This window comes from Bicyclus anynana, chromosome 14 (genome assembly GCF_947172395.1).
Source record: "Bicyclus anynana chromosome 14, ilBicAnyn1.1, whole genome shotgun sequence".
Lineage (NCBI taxonomy): Eukaryota > Metazoa > Arthropoda > Insecta > Lepidoptera > Nymphalidae > Bicyclus > Bicyclus anynana.
The window spans coordinates 4926857-4944441 of record NC_069096.1 but is presented as its reverse complement, the minus strand read 5'-3'; the positions used below and the strand labels follow the sequence as shown (position 1 = coordinate 4944441).

General features: G+C 37.0%; 1 protein-coding gene across 1 annotated transcript in view; it reads left to right on the top strand.

Annotated features, from left to right (window-relative positions):
* Positions 1-16110, top strand: part of LOC112049262 (G-protein coupled receptor Mth2-like) — a 49027-nt gene extending 32917 nt beyond the window's left edge. The window contains exons 4-8 of the mRNA XM_052885337.1: positions 1095-1173; positions 7023-7204; positions 7903-8074; positions 8695-8880; positions 10529-16110. Coding sequence (XP_052741297.1) covers positions 1095-1173; positions 7023-7204; positions 7903-8074; positions 8695-8880; positions 10529-10661 — 752 coding nt within the window. The 3' untranslated portion in view covers positions 10662-16110. The remainder of the gene's footprint in view (positions 1-1094; positions 1174-7022; positions 7205-7902; positions 8075-8694; positions 8881-10528) is intronic.
* The last annotated feature ends 1475 nt before the right edge of the window (positions 16111-17585 follow it).

The following is a 17585-nucleotide window of genomic DNA, read 5'->3' as shown; positions in this document are numbered from 1 at the left end:
TAAAACCAACTAGCAGTCGCCCTGCGGTTTCATCCGCTTTGTTCCCGTCTCCGTGGAAAGTGGATTTGGGGATAAAATATAGCTTATGTATTATGTTTGAAAGCTATACAGCTATATTTTATATCATTATTCCTACGGGAACGGCAACTACGCGGTTAAAACTGCGAGGTTCTGATAATCTATACTAATATAATAAAGCTGAAGAATTTGTTTGTTTGTTTGTTTGATTGAACGCGCTGATCTCAGGAACTACTGGTCCGATTTGAAAAAATCTTTCAGTGTTAGATAGCCCATCTATCGAGGAAGGCTATAGGCTATATATTATCCCGGTATTCCCACGGGTACGCGAACCGGCTGTAAATTACCGTCCGCAGAAAAGCTATTTAGAATGTGTAAGAAAAGCACCATTACTCTTCGTAAAGCTGCAGGTAGGTAAATAACAGTTCATAAAACAGAATGGTGCTAATCTTCGAAGCTACTTTGTGATTTTCTATAATATTATGAGTTTTTTTTTATAAAAACCATTATTCTTGTAACCCCAGAGCCCCATACATTAATAAAATTGTGTGATAAAAATGCTTATTTTTGTGTGAAAACTGTCGATTTCAGTAATAACACATACATCCGTACATATAAACTTACGTAGATACTTATAAATACAAAAGTTTTGACGACCTACGTGACGCAGTGGTATGCGCTGTGCATTTACAAGACGAAGGTCCTAGGTTCGATTCCCGACTAAGCCGATTGAGTTTTTCATAATTGGTCCAGGTCTGGGTGGTGGGAGGCTTTCGGCCGTCGCTAGTCACCACCCTATCGACAAAGACGTACCGTCAAGCGATTTAGCGTTACGATACGATGTCGTGTAGAAAGCGAAAGGGGTGTGGATTTGCATCCTCCTCCTAACAAGTTAGCCCGCTTCCATCTTAGATTGCATCATCACTTGTGAGATTGTAAAACTTGTAAAGAAAAAAAAACTCAAATCTTATCCGAAATCAGGAACTACAAGATTTTTTCGTTTAAACATTTTTAGTTTAGACACTCTAGATAGAAAATATGTTCAAGTTTTAAGACATAGGTTTATTTTGTTTCAGCCTTCATCATTTATTACGCATTCCAAAGCAGCTTTTTCTGGCTCAACGTCATGTGTTTCGACATCTGGAGGACTTTCAGGTGATTATACTAAACGCTATTTTTAATATTCAGCATCGATTGATTTTTCACTACTCTTTGCTCAAAACACTGTCATATTACCACTCCACAGCGGGACTAAACACGCATTTCAGTTTTAAAGGGCTAAAGTAATTTCGTTTTTTTTTTTTAATTTTTGTCTATTACGAGTACTAGCAAACTATAAAACGGAAAAGGTTTAACTCGTAAATAGTTTCAAACTAAAATAATGACCTCTATGAAACGAAGGAGGTTCTGTTCGTAAATAGAATATAATACTCTTAAGTGGGTACTGGGTACTGGGTACGAGACTACGAGTACATAATTATACGAGTACATACATACGAGCTTAAGGCCCTAATGAAATCAAAATTAAATCAAAATTGACATTTGAAATTCGAACGAAATGCAGCTTTCTTGTCTGTGGAATGCGTAATTTTTTTTTATATGATTTTTTTATTGAGTTGAGAGCTTTATTTTCTCGCAGTCGTAGAGAAAAGTATAGTGTAACACGCGGGGCTAAACCCATTATAAACTCGGTTTCTATTTAGCAGTCCTCGCCTACGGCTCGTGCCCTAAAAATACCTCGTATATAATGGGTCGTTTTAGTCCCTTGTATAACAATCTACTATTTGTTTTCAATCAGTTTTAGGGAAAATTCCCTTAACCCTGACTTGTGGATTATTTAAATGAAATGAAATCAATTTCGTATTAGTAAGTACACAAGTAGGCAAAGTTTATAAACATAAATAGAGTCGTTAGTAAAGACTTCAAAAGGCAGACTCTACTGAGGAGACAATAAACTCAGTTGCTCCTTTAAAATAAATGCCAAAATATGAAACATAATTTGATGTTATAAGATTGTGTTACTTACTAGTCTAATTATGATCCTAGCACGTGATATTAAGGATTTATGAATTTCTGGCCATAAACCTAATTGCCTAGGAAAACTCAAATACAAAATGTAGAAGCCCTTAATTACGTCAACAATGTTTAAAGTAAAGTTAACATAGCTAAGTACTTTAACTAGGTAACTACGAGTTAACCGTTAATATTTCGTTGAATATGTTGGACAGAAACGAATAATTTTCATATATATATAGTGGCAGGCTCATGTTTTGAATCATACATCTATGTATATAAAAATGAATTGCTGTTCGTTAGTCTCGCTAAAACTCGAGAACGGCTGAACGGATTTATCTTATCTTGGTCTTCAAATGTTCGTGGAGGTATAGGGAAGGTTTAAAAGGTGAGAAAAATTAGAATAATTGCCGGGAAAACCATAAAAACAACCCTTTTCTATTTCCCATACAAACGTTTAAGAGTCAAGGGGTAGGGTATTATAGGGGTAGAGTAGTGTAGAGTAGGGATAGGGAAGAAGTGCACATAAGTCAAAGCGAAGCTTGACCGGGTCCACTAGTCGATAATAAATTACCCTACTGGCAGTGGCGGATTTGTAGTAGAGTCCGCCCTAGGCCCCAAATTACCAGCCGCCCCTGTCTACTATATTAAAATTAATAGATTTTGTCAAAAAAAATAATCTAAATTTTAGAAGTGAAAAGTGGCCCGACATAGTTAACGGTCGTACAAAATTTGGTATATTTTCCAAGGTATTGTGTATAGCTGCACATGTTAAATAAAACATTCAAAACAGTTTCAAGTCTTGAGAAAAAGAAAGTAATAAAATTAGAAATTATTGTAATAAATGAAATGTTGTTTTTCATTGCTTATTCGCACATTTTTTGGTCACGAATGGCCGCCCCTAACGTCTGGCCGCCCTAGGCCCGGGCCTACGGGACCTAGGGCGGTATAGGGCAAATCCGTCACTGTCGGCTGAGATGAGGTGCTGCGATCCTTATGTCTACCGATACACACCTTCATGCATAAAGTATTTACGCGACTTTATCGAACATATACTCATATTTAGATTTGAAAAATTAAAAAAAAATAAAAAAGAGGAAGTTCTACGTTCGGCTGTATGTATGTTTTTTTTTATTATTAAAAATATTAAGTTGTAACAGAAGACAGTTTTCATTCACAATTTAACTTTATTATGCAAGTAAATGTTCTTCTTACACTTCTTATGATAATTTATGTCGTGCATTACATGCAATAATATACTCCTACAGCACACAACTACACAGCTTTTTTTTAAATAACTGAAATCAGCCATCGTCCAATATACGATTTTTTTTTTAAATCTATGTCTAAGATATTTGACGAGTTAGTTTATATTATGAGTATTTTAAATTGTACAATGGATTTCAGAATCATTGCGCCCGTTCCACTAGTCTGCCGGCCACATCCGTAGGTCTACTAAGTATTGATTCTACGTATGGTATGAACTGAGCATAGTGTGTCGTTAAGTACAAACAAATAAAATCAATTGCTTAAAAAAACAAAACTTTGCATTTAAAAATGTATTGCAGCAAGCAAAACTTTGACGTATGTTAGTTGCCATATACAAAATTGAGATTCTACGTAACAATTATTAATGTCACCTGGTAATTGGTATAGGGTTGCCAGGTCTCCTCATGAGGATTTCCCCACGTTAAAAAAAAAGGGGTTGCCAGGTCGCCGAAATTAAAAGCTGTCCGGCTTTTTCAATCAGTTTGGCCTGACATTTGGGTGAAAAGGCCGGACAGCCTACATTATTGAGGATTTTGTGTACAGTATTAATAGGTACGATAATGTTTCATGTAAAATCAAGCATTCATGATTATTACATTATTACATTATTATTATTACGTAAATTTTGTTCCCACACACACTCGTCGTTCGCCTGTATAGCCTAACACAAGCGAGACAAGCAGGACACCGTTTAATTTGGCCGGATACGGAATAGAAAAACCTAACTATGTCCGGCTTTGTCCGGACACCTGGCAACACTAATCCGGTGCCTACTGACAACACTTCGTGTATCATACAGTAGGTAGATGACATTTCTCAGTTCATATAATGATTTATTTATTTTGCTATCATTCGCGAAAATAAATAAATCATTATATAATCATGATGAACTTCCGCAAAGTAACGCCTGCTTCTATCCAATATTTCTCAGTTCATTTTGATTTGATGTTTATTTTAATAGGTTGTCAATAAAGAACAAATTAGTGAAAAGGCCAGCAGGAGTATTTTTGAGATAAGTAACAAACAAACCGAGCAACGTGGATTACAGCTACAGCGTAGATTGTTCGAAAGCAAAATGTAGCGGAAACCTTTATTTATAAAGCCTTATTTTCACTTCGCTTATTAAAGAAATGCTATATTTGACCAAAAGGTTATGCCAATTAAACGAAAATATAGGCGAAATGTACATTTATAAAATGCTACGCTTGTAGCAATAGGTCTGCCTTTGGTTTGCCCAATAAATAACGTACCTACATTTTCCTGAAATGTAGATACGTATGTTTTAGGCCATTAGTCTTCGCAGGAAGAATGATTTAGAATGGTTAGAAACATAAAAGACAAACCTTTATTTACGTAAGATCAATTCAGAGCTATTGTATTAGTTATGTTAATATGTAAACAGTTCAGACACAAATTGCTCCGTTCATACGTACTATTTTATGTCGATGGTCGTATGCTAGTTGACGTACTTATAATACGAGAGCCAGCTATAGCCAGAAATACCCCATTTTTTTTTTGGAGAATGCAATAAGTCCAAAGCAGAAACAGCTGGTAAAAAACTCGGTATCCTCAATAAGGTGAAGTGCTACTTAACGCCGGAACTGCTTCTTACTCTAAACTAAGCTTATATTCGTTCGTGCATGGCGTACTGCTCCCATTTACGAGATGGATGAACCAAATACCAGCTCGCTACTCTGGACTCGGTGGATCGCCGAGCTAGAAGACTCATCGGTAACGACTAACGAGGCGTTGGCTAACTGCTAAATTACAATCGTAGGAGCATCGCCAAAAGCTTGCCTGCCTGTCGGTTTTCTACAGGATTTCTTTGTAACTTTTCTATCGAGTTTCTTATTCACCTTTTTACCATAGCACTGTATCGCAGAGGTTTCCATACGTAGTTGATGTCCTATGAACTCGTACGAAGCTTTTCGACTCTTCGTACTTGATCTTTCAGCTCTTCGCACTGCGAAGTTATAGAATACCCTTCCAGCTTCCGTTTTCAATCTCTTGAAATCTTCAAGTCAAGAGTGAATAAGCATCTTCTATACAAGCGCGTTTCACCATATGCTGCATTATCGCTTACTATCAAGCATGATTGCGGCCAAACGCGTATATGTATCATCATCATTATCAACCCATATTCAACTCACTATTGAGGACGAGTCTCCTCTCAGAATGAGAGCGGTTAGGCCTTAATCCAGCGTGCGGATTGGCAGACTTCACACACGTAGATAATTATGAAAATTCTCAGGTATGCAGGTTTCCTCACTGTGTTTTTCCTTCACCGTTTGAGACAAGTGATATTTAATTTCTTAAAATGCACAGAACTAAAAAGTTGGAGTCTTATATGTATGATGTAATGTAAAAAAAACGTTGCAGGTCTGGACCCTTGAAACCGGCTACCTTCCAAAGCGACCACAGTCCACACTCCTTAATTGGCTACCGTACTTACCTGTGGTAGACTGACAACCTCCATTCACAAAATGAGATAGGTCTGGCTATAGCAGGTTCCCAATCCATGACGTCACGTTGGCCGTTATGTGCGTGATACCGGCATGGCTACATAGTGTTTCCTGTTTAATAAATAGATATTTTTCATACAATTATTTAACTAATTTTTGTATGAAACTGTTTTAAATTTACCTAAACATAAAATGCTTGAACACTAGTTTGTCCTAGAAAGTCACCTGCATTTTGTAGAATTAGTAATTCTACCATATTATGTGCCCTTAGTATTAATTAATTAATTATTGTAGTTGATCATTGTTTTTTTTAAATAATATATTTTTCTTCTTTGCTTCACATCGTATTCGTGACACCAGTATATTGCAAAATATGAAAAAGAAATCTTTATCAGTTAAAGCTGAAAGTGTTACGGGAAATCTTATCAATTAGCAAATAGTGAAGTAAACCGGTAATTCATCACAGAATACCTGTAGCTAGATAAATCAATGAATATTATTTTGTGAATTTACCAATATATTATCTATTAGCGAATGCCCGCGACTTCGGCCGCGTGGAAATCAATGTAAACTTTAAATCCCTATCTCACCACTTGAATTTTAAAAATTCTCGAGTTATGTAATCACGTAATATTTCGTATTTTTTTTTATTTGTGAACAAATTTTTAAAACTGTAACTCTGAAAATACATACTTTTAATCCCTATTTCACCCCCTTTTAGTTTTATTTAGGGTCAAAATGTGACCTATGTTTTGTTTCAAAGTACCATTTACCAATATACCAAAATTCATATTGATCGATTCACCCGATTAGGCGTAAAAAGTTAACAGACAGACAGACTTATCCGCATTTATAATTTCAGTATATATATAGTCATCATGAAATATTACTGCTCGTATTAAAAAGCATGACTACCTATTTGTCGTAGAAAAAATTGCATTTTATAGCTGGAATGTATATTATTGTTTGCAATGTAAATCGATGCCCGTATTATGAGTTTCGTGAAAAAATGTCTGCTTTTTTAATTTACACAATATATTTTGTATGTTTATTGCAATTCATCCGAAGGATCGGAAGCGTTGCTTCCTCGCAACACTCACAAAGGTAAAAATATTTAAATAATACGCGGGAAAGAGGGCAGGAAGGCAATTTTATGCCTAAGGTTGTATAGAATTGTTGATTTTTTTAACAATTCCGTGTATGATTGATAAAAATATTTATTTTTCTCGATAATATTTTAATTTTGTGGTAATATTTCAGTGGTTATCGAGGAGGCAGCTCAACCAAACGACGGGAGAAGAAACGGTTTGCAATGTACGGCGCATACGCGTGGGGTATCCCGGCTTTGCTCACGGCGGTCACCATCGGCATGCAGTTCAGCACCAATCTACCCGATCATATCATAACACCGGGTTTTGGGAATCGTCGATGCTGGTTCGACAGTAAGTCCCTTTAAACTTGACTGTGATTATCTTTCCATTTTTGTGTAAAGTGAACGAGTGAGGCTCAAATTCACTCAGCGGGCGATGGAGCGCGGTATGCTTGGAGTTTCTCTGCGTGATCGAATCAGAAACGATTTCTCTTCTGATCTTATTTATCTTGAAGGTCTGTCATCTGTCAGTCGATCAAACAACAACAATCGACAGAATCAACAATCGGTGGTAATCCACATAAAATCTTGTAAATACAAGACGGAGGTCCTCGGTTGGGCCGATTGAGGTTTTCTTAATTGATCCAAGTCTGGCTGGTGGGAGGTTTTGGTCGTGGCTAGTTACCATTCTACCGACAAAGACGTACCGCCAAGCGAATTAGCATTCCGGTACAGTGTTGTGTAGAAACCGAAAGGGGTGTGGATTTTCATCCTCCTCCTAACAAACAAGTCAGCCCGTTTCCATCTTAGATTGCATCATCAATTACCATCAGGTGTTTAGGGCCAATTTGTAAAGAATAAAAAAATCTCTCATTCTAGATCTTTTAAAAAAATTCATTTTGTTTCATTTTTGATTCGATCACTCCGAGACACTGCGAGCGTAGCTCGTTCCATCGCACGTTGTGTACATTTTATTAATAATAGATATTCTATCATCCAGGTGTTTCCTTGCAAAGCACGGGGAATAATAAATAAAGCATTTGTTTACAGACTGGATGAGCGAGCTCGTGTATTTCTTCACGCCGGTGTTTGTGTTAGTCGTATGCAACGTGGTGCTCTTCTCCATAACAGCGAACCGAATACGAGCGATCAGACAAGAGACGGCCATTTTGAAGGGCTCTGAGTCGTCGCGAAGTGATAAATTGAAGAAGGATAAACAAAGGTGATTTATAATTAAGATTATCTAATTATTATTATTTACTAGCGAACGCCCGCGACTTCGTCCGCGTGGAATTCAGTTTTTCTCAAATCCTGCGGGAGTTTGAGACACGTGATACTTAATTTCTTAAAATGCACACAACTGAAAAGTTGGACGTGCATGGCCCGGACTGGATTCGAACCCACACCCTCCGGAATCGGAGGCAGAGGTCATATCCACTGGGCTATCACTTCTCTTCTCGCCTCGGCTCGGCTATGCTATGTGTTTAATCCAGGCTATAATATATCTCAATACCAAATTTCAGCTAATCGGTTCTGTAGTCGAGGCGTGAAAGAGTAACAAACATTCATATCATCAAAATCATCAGTTTTCGCAAATCTCGGGAAACCATGGATTTTTTCAGGATAAAAAGTAGCATATGTATTAATCCAGAGTAAAATCCATTTCCTTTTCAAATTTTAGCCAAATCGCTTCAGTAGTAGCGGCGTTAAAGAGTAACAAACATCCATACAAACTTTCGCGTTTATAATATTAGTAGGAATACATTTTTATTATTTTTACTTTCAAACGTAAGGGGCACCTGTAATATGTATGTATATAATTTACTAATTATTTATTTTCAGATATGGCCTGTATTTGAAGCTATTCGTGATTATGGGTGTGAACTGGAGTGTAGAAGTGATCAGTTTCGCAGTGGGCGGCTCCAATTGGTATTGGATATTAATTGATCTGTCGAACATAGCTCTCGGGATATACATCTTCTTCATATTTGTATGGAAAAATAAAGTTCGCAGCTTAGTCGCTAAGAAGTAAGTAAACTTTTCTTTTTTCGTGTTGAGTAAGTGCCGATGGCTCCATGTGGGACCACTAACCGATGGGTTTGGGCGAACGCAGAAGCATCGCCTGATGAGACGCGAAGGTTTAAATAAAGATAGAGAACGGAACTCTATAAGGGCGTCTCCTATAAGACTCGGACCTCGGCTTAGAGGGCCATTCGGGAGGGGGTAACCGTGACCTGAGTGAATCAGTCCGGACGTCCCCAAGATCGTCAGTTACAAAACCCACGTCCGGGTGATGTTAGATATCGGGGACCTCGTCATCGCCGGCGAAAACGCTGTGTATTTTTTTTATTCTATTATTATTATTTAGGTTGTGATTGTGTTGTCCGGGAAGCATTGTCGGTCGTCATGTCATCGTCTGGATTGTAAAGGACGTTTTTGGAACGCCTCTGCTTGAAGTTAGCGTTAAGTTTGGGACTGTAATTGCAGGCCTCAACCACTAGTTAGTTGGGATGGATGGCTAGTAAGTTAACTAAGAACTGTGAAATATAGATATGTTATAAACAGTTTTTCTATCTATTATAAACAATGCATTTTTTTTTAATTTTCAATCATATCTAATTAACGGTGGTTAAGTGCAGCTCGTTCGGATTAACTTGACCTCTGGCTCTAATGATGTTTGTAAATACTGTGTTTATATGGTTGTGTTTGGAAGGTGTCAAGTTGATGCGCACGAGCTGTACCTATATAGGTACAATAGGAGGTGTATGACATCGAAGCATCGTATTCGTACCACCTTCCCCTTTCTACCATCGCACCGCAAGATATCAGATGGGTTTTCATCTCTATGTTGTTCTTGTCCCTAGGACTCGTATAAAACTCTTTGCGTCTTCTTTTCTCATACGTTTGGAATACCCTTCCCAAGTCTGTGTTTCCTGACTCTTAAGTCTTTTATCTTGGGTATCTTTAAAACAAGAGCGAATAGCCACCTTCTCCCATCTTAGACAAAAAAGAAGCCATCAATTTCGTATTAGGAGTTAGTTTGTGAGGTTGTTATCTCTGGATCTACTAATTCGACGTTATGAATTCTTTTACCTAAAAAAGGAACATTATTTGTGAATTACCTATATATTGTATATTTTATCCCCATATCCCACGGGCCACGGGAACACGAAATACGCGGCTGGAACCGTGTAGCGTCTGCTAGTTTTTTATTATTCTTTTCAAGTTTTTAGTGATGCTGCAATCTAAGATGGAAGCGGGCTAATTTACTAGGAGGAGGCTGATAATCCTAACCCCTTTCGGTTTCTAAACGACATCGTAACGGAACGCTAAATCGCTTGGCGATACGTCTTTTTCCGGTAGATTGCTAACTAGCCACGGCCTTCCACCAGCGACAGATCAAGAAAACCTCAATCAGCCCAGCAGGACCTCCGTCTACTAGTCTATACTAATATTATAAAGCTAAAATGTTTGTTTGATTGAACGCGCTAATCTCAGGAACTACTGGTCCGATTTGAAAAATTCTTTCAGTGTGAGATAGCCCATTTATCGAGGAAGGCTATAGGCTATATATTATCCCCGTATTCCTGCGGGAACAGGAACCACGCGGGTGAAACCGCGCGGCGCCAGCTAGTTATTCATATGAAAAACCACTAAACATTCTCCTTACTTCTAGATGGCGAAGCATTCGTGGCTTGCCCCCAGACAGCACATTGGGCACCTGGGGGACCCGATCCAGCTCAGCGCCCACTGAAGACACCAGGGTTTCTGCTGAAGATTCAGGAATGCGGCTTCGTGAAATACGTTGATATAATAATCAAACTACATACATTTAGTTGATCGGCAGACAGCGAAAGTGTGCTTTAGTTTTTTTTTTTTTTTTTTATTCTTTACAAGTTAGCCCTTGACTACAATCTCACCTGATGGTAAGTGATGATGCAGTCTAAGATGGACGTGGGCTAACTTGTTAGGAGGAGGATGAAAATCCACACCCCTTTCGGTTTCTACACGGCATCGTACCGGAACGCTACATCGCTTGGCGGTACGTCTTTGCCGGTAGAGTGGTAACTAGCCACGGCCGAAGCCTCCCACCAGCCAGACCTGAACAAATTAAGAAAATCTCAATCTGCCCAGCCGGGGATCGAACCCAGGACCTCCGTCTTTTAAATTCCACCGCGCATACCACTGCGCCACGGAGGCCGTCAAAAGGCCGTTTATGAGATAGGTACTCGGCATTTACCAGTCTGGTAAGGTTGTTGATGACATCTCATGATATGCGGGCGACGAGGGGCAAGACAGCGCGTGAAATCGTGCGTGCGGGGAAGTGAGTCATCAGTCGTTTTCATTCATCGCTACACGCCCCCCGGCCCGCGCGGACCATCGGGAGTGTTATGAATGAAGTTGCCAAGCTATAGTTTGATTTTTGTTGTTAGTCGCCCGCCTAATATTGTAGTTAAAGAGTAGAGAATCTAAATTAGGACTCATCATAACTATACTTCAGCCCTACTCGATGTGTACTGTTTACCAACAAAGAATTTAAAAATGAGGGTATAAATCACTAGTCATTTCACACCCAACAATAATTATAATTAACTTGTTCTTATTAGTGAAATAAATTCAATTAATAAGCTTAGATCAACTAAATATAATTAATATATATTTTAAACTAGCGGACCCGGTCAAGCTTCGTTTTGACATAAGTGCACTTATTCTCTATCCCTACTCTACCCTTCTATACCTCTACCCCTACCCTACCCTTACCCTACCCCTCCTACCCCTACCCTACCCCTACCCTACCGCTTGACTCTTAAACGTTTGTATGGGAAATAGAAAAGGGTTGTTTTTATGGTTTTCCCGGCAATTATACTAATTTTTCTTACCTTTAAAACCTTCCCTATACCTCCACGAACATTTCAAGACCAAGATAAGATAAATCCGTTCAGCCGTTCTCGAGTTTTAGCGAGACTAACGAACAGCAATTCATTTTTATATTTATAGATAACATTTTATAATCAAACAATGTATGATTTAAATTAAATAAGTTATAAAAATTACGCGTTTTCTACCTTCATTTCTAATTTGTTTAAAACAGTACACATCGAGTATAAATCGTGATATTATGATGTGACTGAAGTATAATTGAAATATTTTAAGTAACTATTAATAATAGTTTGGCCTGGAATTTAAAATAGAGGGCCTAATGGCAGTTTGATACTGTGACGATCACGTTAACGTAAACGCGAATTTCCAAGGACTTGAAATAACGCCATCTAGTGGTACTACTGCACAACTGTTTCAATTCCATTTAAATTCGCGTTTACGTTAACGCGATAGTAACAGATTGGTACAAGGCGGTTTTAATTCTGATCTAATTTCTAGTTATGACACTAATTAATATTGTAGGTACAGGCGAAAGTTTGTATGGATGTTTATTAATATTGCACGCAAACTACGAAATGGATTTGACTGAAATTTTAAATGGAAATAGATTAAATAAAAAGGCTTCTTTTTATTCCAGAAAACTAAATGGTTTTCGCTGGTTCTGTGAATTTCACTACAATTTAGTCAGTAAAATATTATCAATTTTATCAATCGGATCATATTATTTAATTTAGAAGGATTGGAGACACAGTCATTACCTCTTTTATTTACGTAGGACTTTGCTAGTCACTTTTATAGAATGTTTTAAGATGATTTTAGACGTAAGTTCACTTACATAAGTTAAGAAAATTAATAATAAAAGTATCTACTGCACTCCAAAATGCGAAATATTCATATACCTTTAAATAATAAATCTTATTGGAATATCAGTTTCTACTAATAATTTTTTAATAAGGCTGATTGTCATATAATATTTACAAAATCACTATTACCGTTATAGAACATAGAATTATTTTTTTACTAAAGCATAGATAGTAGGTATAGGTACCTAATGAAGTACCTAAGGAACAAAAATAATATAAGTTTCGTGCTCAGACCAATTATAGAAGGACCTGTTTCGCACTCACAGTCACCAACAAAATTGTCCGTCATTTTCTGAGGAAAACGAGCTTAGATTTTGTATATATCTTATACTAAACTAAAAGTTTTTGCCCGTTTTTTACACAACTCAATTATATCAAAAGGTATTTTTACGGAGCTCTTTAACCGCCGAACACGATTACAACTATTTAACATCGATTCTACAGCCACAGTTTTTATAATCGCATTAGATTGTTGATCATATACTTTGACAGAAAAGTAACGTCTAGCGAGGCAGGTTCTATACAATAATTGGTCTGAGGTTTCGTGGTTTCACTATCTAATTTTTTTACTTATAACAATATATGTAAGTAGGTACGCGTAGTATTTTTTTCATTCCTTACAAGTTAGTAAGATCACTCCTGATAGTAAGTGACGATATAATCTAAGATGGAAGTGGGCTACCTTGTTAGGAGTTGGATGAAAATCTACACCCCTTTCGGTTTCTACGCGACATCGTACCGGTACGCTAAATCGCTTGGCGGTACGTCCTTTCCGGTAAGGTTGTAACTAGTCACGGCTGAAGCCTCCCGCCAACCACACCGTGACTAATTTAGAAAACCTCATTCAGCCCAGCCGAGGATTGAACCCAGGACCTCTGTATACCTATGCCTAGTTATTTATCTACTCGTACGTAAACCTTGAAATGTAATCTGTTTACAAAGGTAATTGAAATATCAAATACATTTTGTTTTTTTTAAATTTTGATTCCCAGAGCTCGGGTCAGTTTTAGGCGTAGCTAGATAACCAAAGGCCCTGGTGGCATCTAAGCATATAATTATTATGCATTTACCTTCATAACGGGCGAAGAATTTATCATGAATCACTTAATCTTTTATATACTTAAACTGAAGGTTTTATTAAGTAAAAAATATATTCATCAGCTCTTTTTGTTTTCGAAATTGTCTAAGTTCAGTTTGATCGCGATTTTCTAGTAAGGATTCGAGGGTCCCCTTAGGTTGAGGGCCCCGGTACATTAGCCCCTGGGTAGTTCCGCCATTGGTCAGTGTAGGATTTCATATTTTCTAAATGGGCCCAACCGATTTAGAAAATATGAAATCCTCGTTCCTCTTTCTACGATCGCTAATGCTTCGAAAACTAGAAAAATGTATGGGAATGACATTTGCTATTGACAGGTCACGTGATCATGATCTGTCATTCCCATAAATTGTTCTAGTTTTCGAAGCGTTAGCGATCGTAGAAAGAGAATCGACGTGCCACTTGGCTACAGGGGCTGAGCCTATCTAGAAAATATGAAATACTATCAGCAGATATAGTCTGGTTGTACTTACACATCGGCCGTCGGCGCTCTACAGCCATAGCCAAGTGATTTAGCGTTACGGTACGATGGCCGCGTAGAAATTATCTTCTTAATACTTAAATCATAATAATTATTAAGTAAGTAACGTAAATAATTTAGGTTTATTATTCACATATCGTTTAAACGTATAAGTACGAACATCTATGCCTATAATTTAAAAGTTAGAATTACCTATACTAATTGTAGTTTGGGTCATTTGTACGTACTTGTACCGAATCGTAAATCTATGTACTCATTCCAATACGCCTTTGGAAAATTATGTAGATTTCCAGTGACCGTTATTTGAATATGGGAGTGTTTAAGCCTCTGTTGAGAAAGCTTTTAGGTAATTATTTAAGTAATGAGTATAGACAGTGTGTCCAGTCTCAAGACGTGATGAATTATTATAAATAGATTGGCTATATATAATAAGGGGCTGGCTATATATATATAGCATATATCTATAGACTATACATATATATTACCTACATAGTTAGAATATTGTTTAAGTATATTTATTTAAATTTAATATAGTACCTATATATTGTAGTAGACTTCTCTTTCTCTTCCCCACTTTCAACCCCCAGAACTTTTGAATGGCTCAACCGATTTTCATCAAACATATCTGAGAACACTCGCCCATATAAAAACACCTTTCATATAAAAAAAAAACTAAATTGAAATCGCTTCATCCGTTCGGGAGCTATGGTGCCATAGACGGACTGACATGTCAAACTTATAACACCACTCTTTTTGCGTCGGGGGTTAAAAATAAAACATTTAATATTGTAGTATTATTTTCTTGCTATCCTAGTGAAAAATAGTATGTAACACTAAACATACCTCGTATATTTAAGAGGTATTTTTTTATTTGTATACGTATCTAGTATTAATATTGATTACCTCATCGGATCGCTAGCTCTGAGTACTAATAATTGCGACAAGGCAATTATTAGTACCTTATCGCTCTAGCCACGGGACATTCGCCGTGATAAATTTTCGCGCGGTTTGATTGTCGAAATGTCAACAAGCGATAGAAATGGCGCAAAAATTCGCCAAAGCGAATTTCTCGTGGCCAGGTATCTGCTGACTCAGATAGAGTTTGGATTGGTACACTGTAGGTGTGTATGAGATAAAATAAGTTTAATGTAAGCAGTGGCATGCACAAGGTTTTAAACTAGGGTATGCACTATAGGTGCAAATTAGTAAAATGAAAACTTCCTTCACCAATACAGGTCCGTATTGAATCCTCAGGGTGTGCACTGCGTTTATGCATCTATGAAGTGCACGCCACTGAATGTAAGTTGAGTGCCTAGGTAGGTACTTCTAACTACTTCAGGGCCTGTAGCCATTGTTAGCACGTCGATTCTCTTTCTACAATCGTAAACGCTTCGAAAATAAAAAAAAATGTATGGCGATGACATTTACTATCGACAGGTCACGTGATCAAGTTATCGATGGGACATGTCATTTTTAATAATCGTTAGCGTTTGTAGAAAGAGAATTGACATGCTACATGGCAACAGTCCCTTGGTCTTGTTGATTTAACTTAAAGTTAGTCTACTTACAGTTTAGTTAGTTTTTTAAGTACGGGTAGTAGGTAGATTTTCAGAAAAATCATTCTTGCTGTCATCATCACCCGCCCGCGGGACTGTTGTCGTGCCCACTCCTAACACAGTATTTTCTTACTAATTGGAGGGGAACGGGAATTTTGGTCATATTTGAAATATATGAAAATTATATTATTTCAAAAATATTTAAAAAAAAGCGTGTTTTTAGGTAAGTGCATATTATGAGGGGTTTAGAAATCAGCTTCAGCTTTATGTAGGTAAATATATTTTATATTTAAGGAGCTTCACGTACTTATATAATATTATGTTATATGTATTTTGAAACCTGATTATTTGTAATTTGTGTAATAAAGTGTTTGCTTACAACTTGCTGTCTTTTATTGTTTTTGTTACAATGTGTTGTGCAAATTGCATGCCAGTTAACTATTAAAATATAACTTATCTATTATTTCTATACGAAACTTAAATAACAAAATTATCATAATTATTTATTGAAGTTTGAGTAACGAATTCGGTATAATGAAGATATTTTTTGTAGATCTACCACTTACCACCAAGCGTTCTTTTGATAAAGCTCAAAGAGATTAGGCAGCGTCTTCAATGAAAGCTCTTATATAAAAACCGGCCAAGTGCGTGTCGTGTCACGCGCAGTATAGGGTTCCATAGATTAAGATAGCACTTTAGTCTCGCACAAAAATACCGATAGCGATACCCCACACCATGGGATAGACGATAAAAAATTCATCATCACTTAGCATGTAGAGAAGGAACCCCAACATTTTTTAACCGACTTCCAAAAAGGAGGAGGTTCTACGTTCGGCTGTATGTATGTTTTTTTTTTTTTTTTTATGTATGTCCAGCGATAATTCCGTCAATTATGGACCGATTTTGAATTTTTTTTTTTGTTTTGAAGGGTTTACTTCCAGGGTGGTCCCATTTTTTTCATGTCAGGATCTGATGATGGCATCCTGGAGAAATTGAGGGGAACTTTCGAAAGTTGTAGAGACGGCTAGTGCGTTTGTTAGTGTTTCCGTAAGGTATTTTAAACCACTACAACTTTATGAAGGTTTAGAGTTGGTCTGATGATGGAGCCGAAACACAGACGATGAAACTCGTCAACGATTTACAGCAGTTAGCATTTGTTTGGGCTTGATAAATTTGTATTGATGAGGACTTTCAACCTAGATGGATTGTGATTGTATTAAGGGTCTGGTGATGAAGACGAAGCACAGTGAAGAGAACTCCTCGACGGCTCACAGTAGCTACCTTGTGTTTGGACTTGATAATTTTGTCTTGATAAGAACTTTCCACTTAGATAGGTTGTGACTGTACACACGCAGTAGGTATGCTAACACTAAAAATAAAAAAATAAAAATTTTAATAAAAAAAATTCAACCGACTTCCAAGTCAAAAAATAATTTTAACTAAAAAGCAAAAAATAACATCCTATCTATGTGCTACCTTCTGATCAGTTTGAAGGCGGTGCCAAGCCAGTGTCGTGTTTTAATTAAAGCTGTTTCTGAAAGAACCACAGAAATTTTGTAGTTAAAACGTGTTTAATTAAAACATCACTGGCTTGGCACCGCCTATTATTAGATAGGATGTTATTTTTTGCTTTTTAGTTAAAATTATTTTTTGACTTGGAAGTCGGTTGAATTTTTTTTATTAAAATTTTTTTTAGCACTCAGACGTAAATAATATACATACACATACATATCTAGTTTTAACAGACTCACAGCTGTTATCTTAGTGAAAACTTGATCATTTTAATTGACAATAGAATTAGTATGCAATTTTCGATTTCCAATTAAGTTTTTTCGGTTTTTTATTGCTCATTAAAT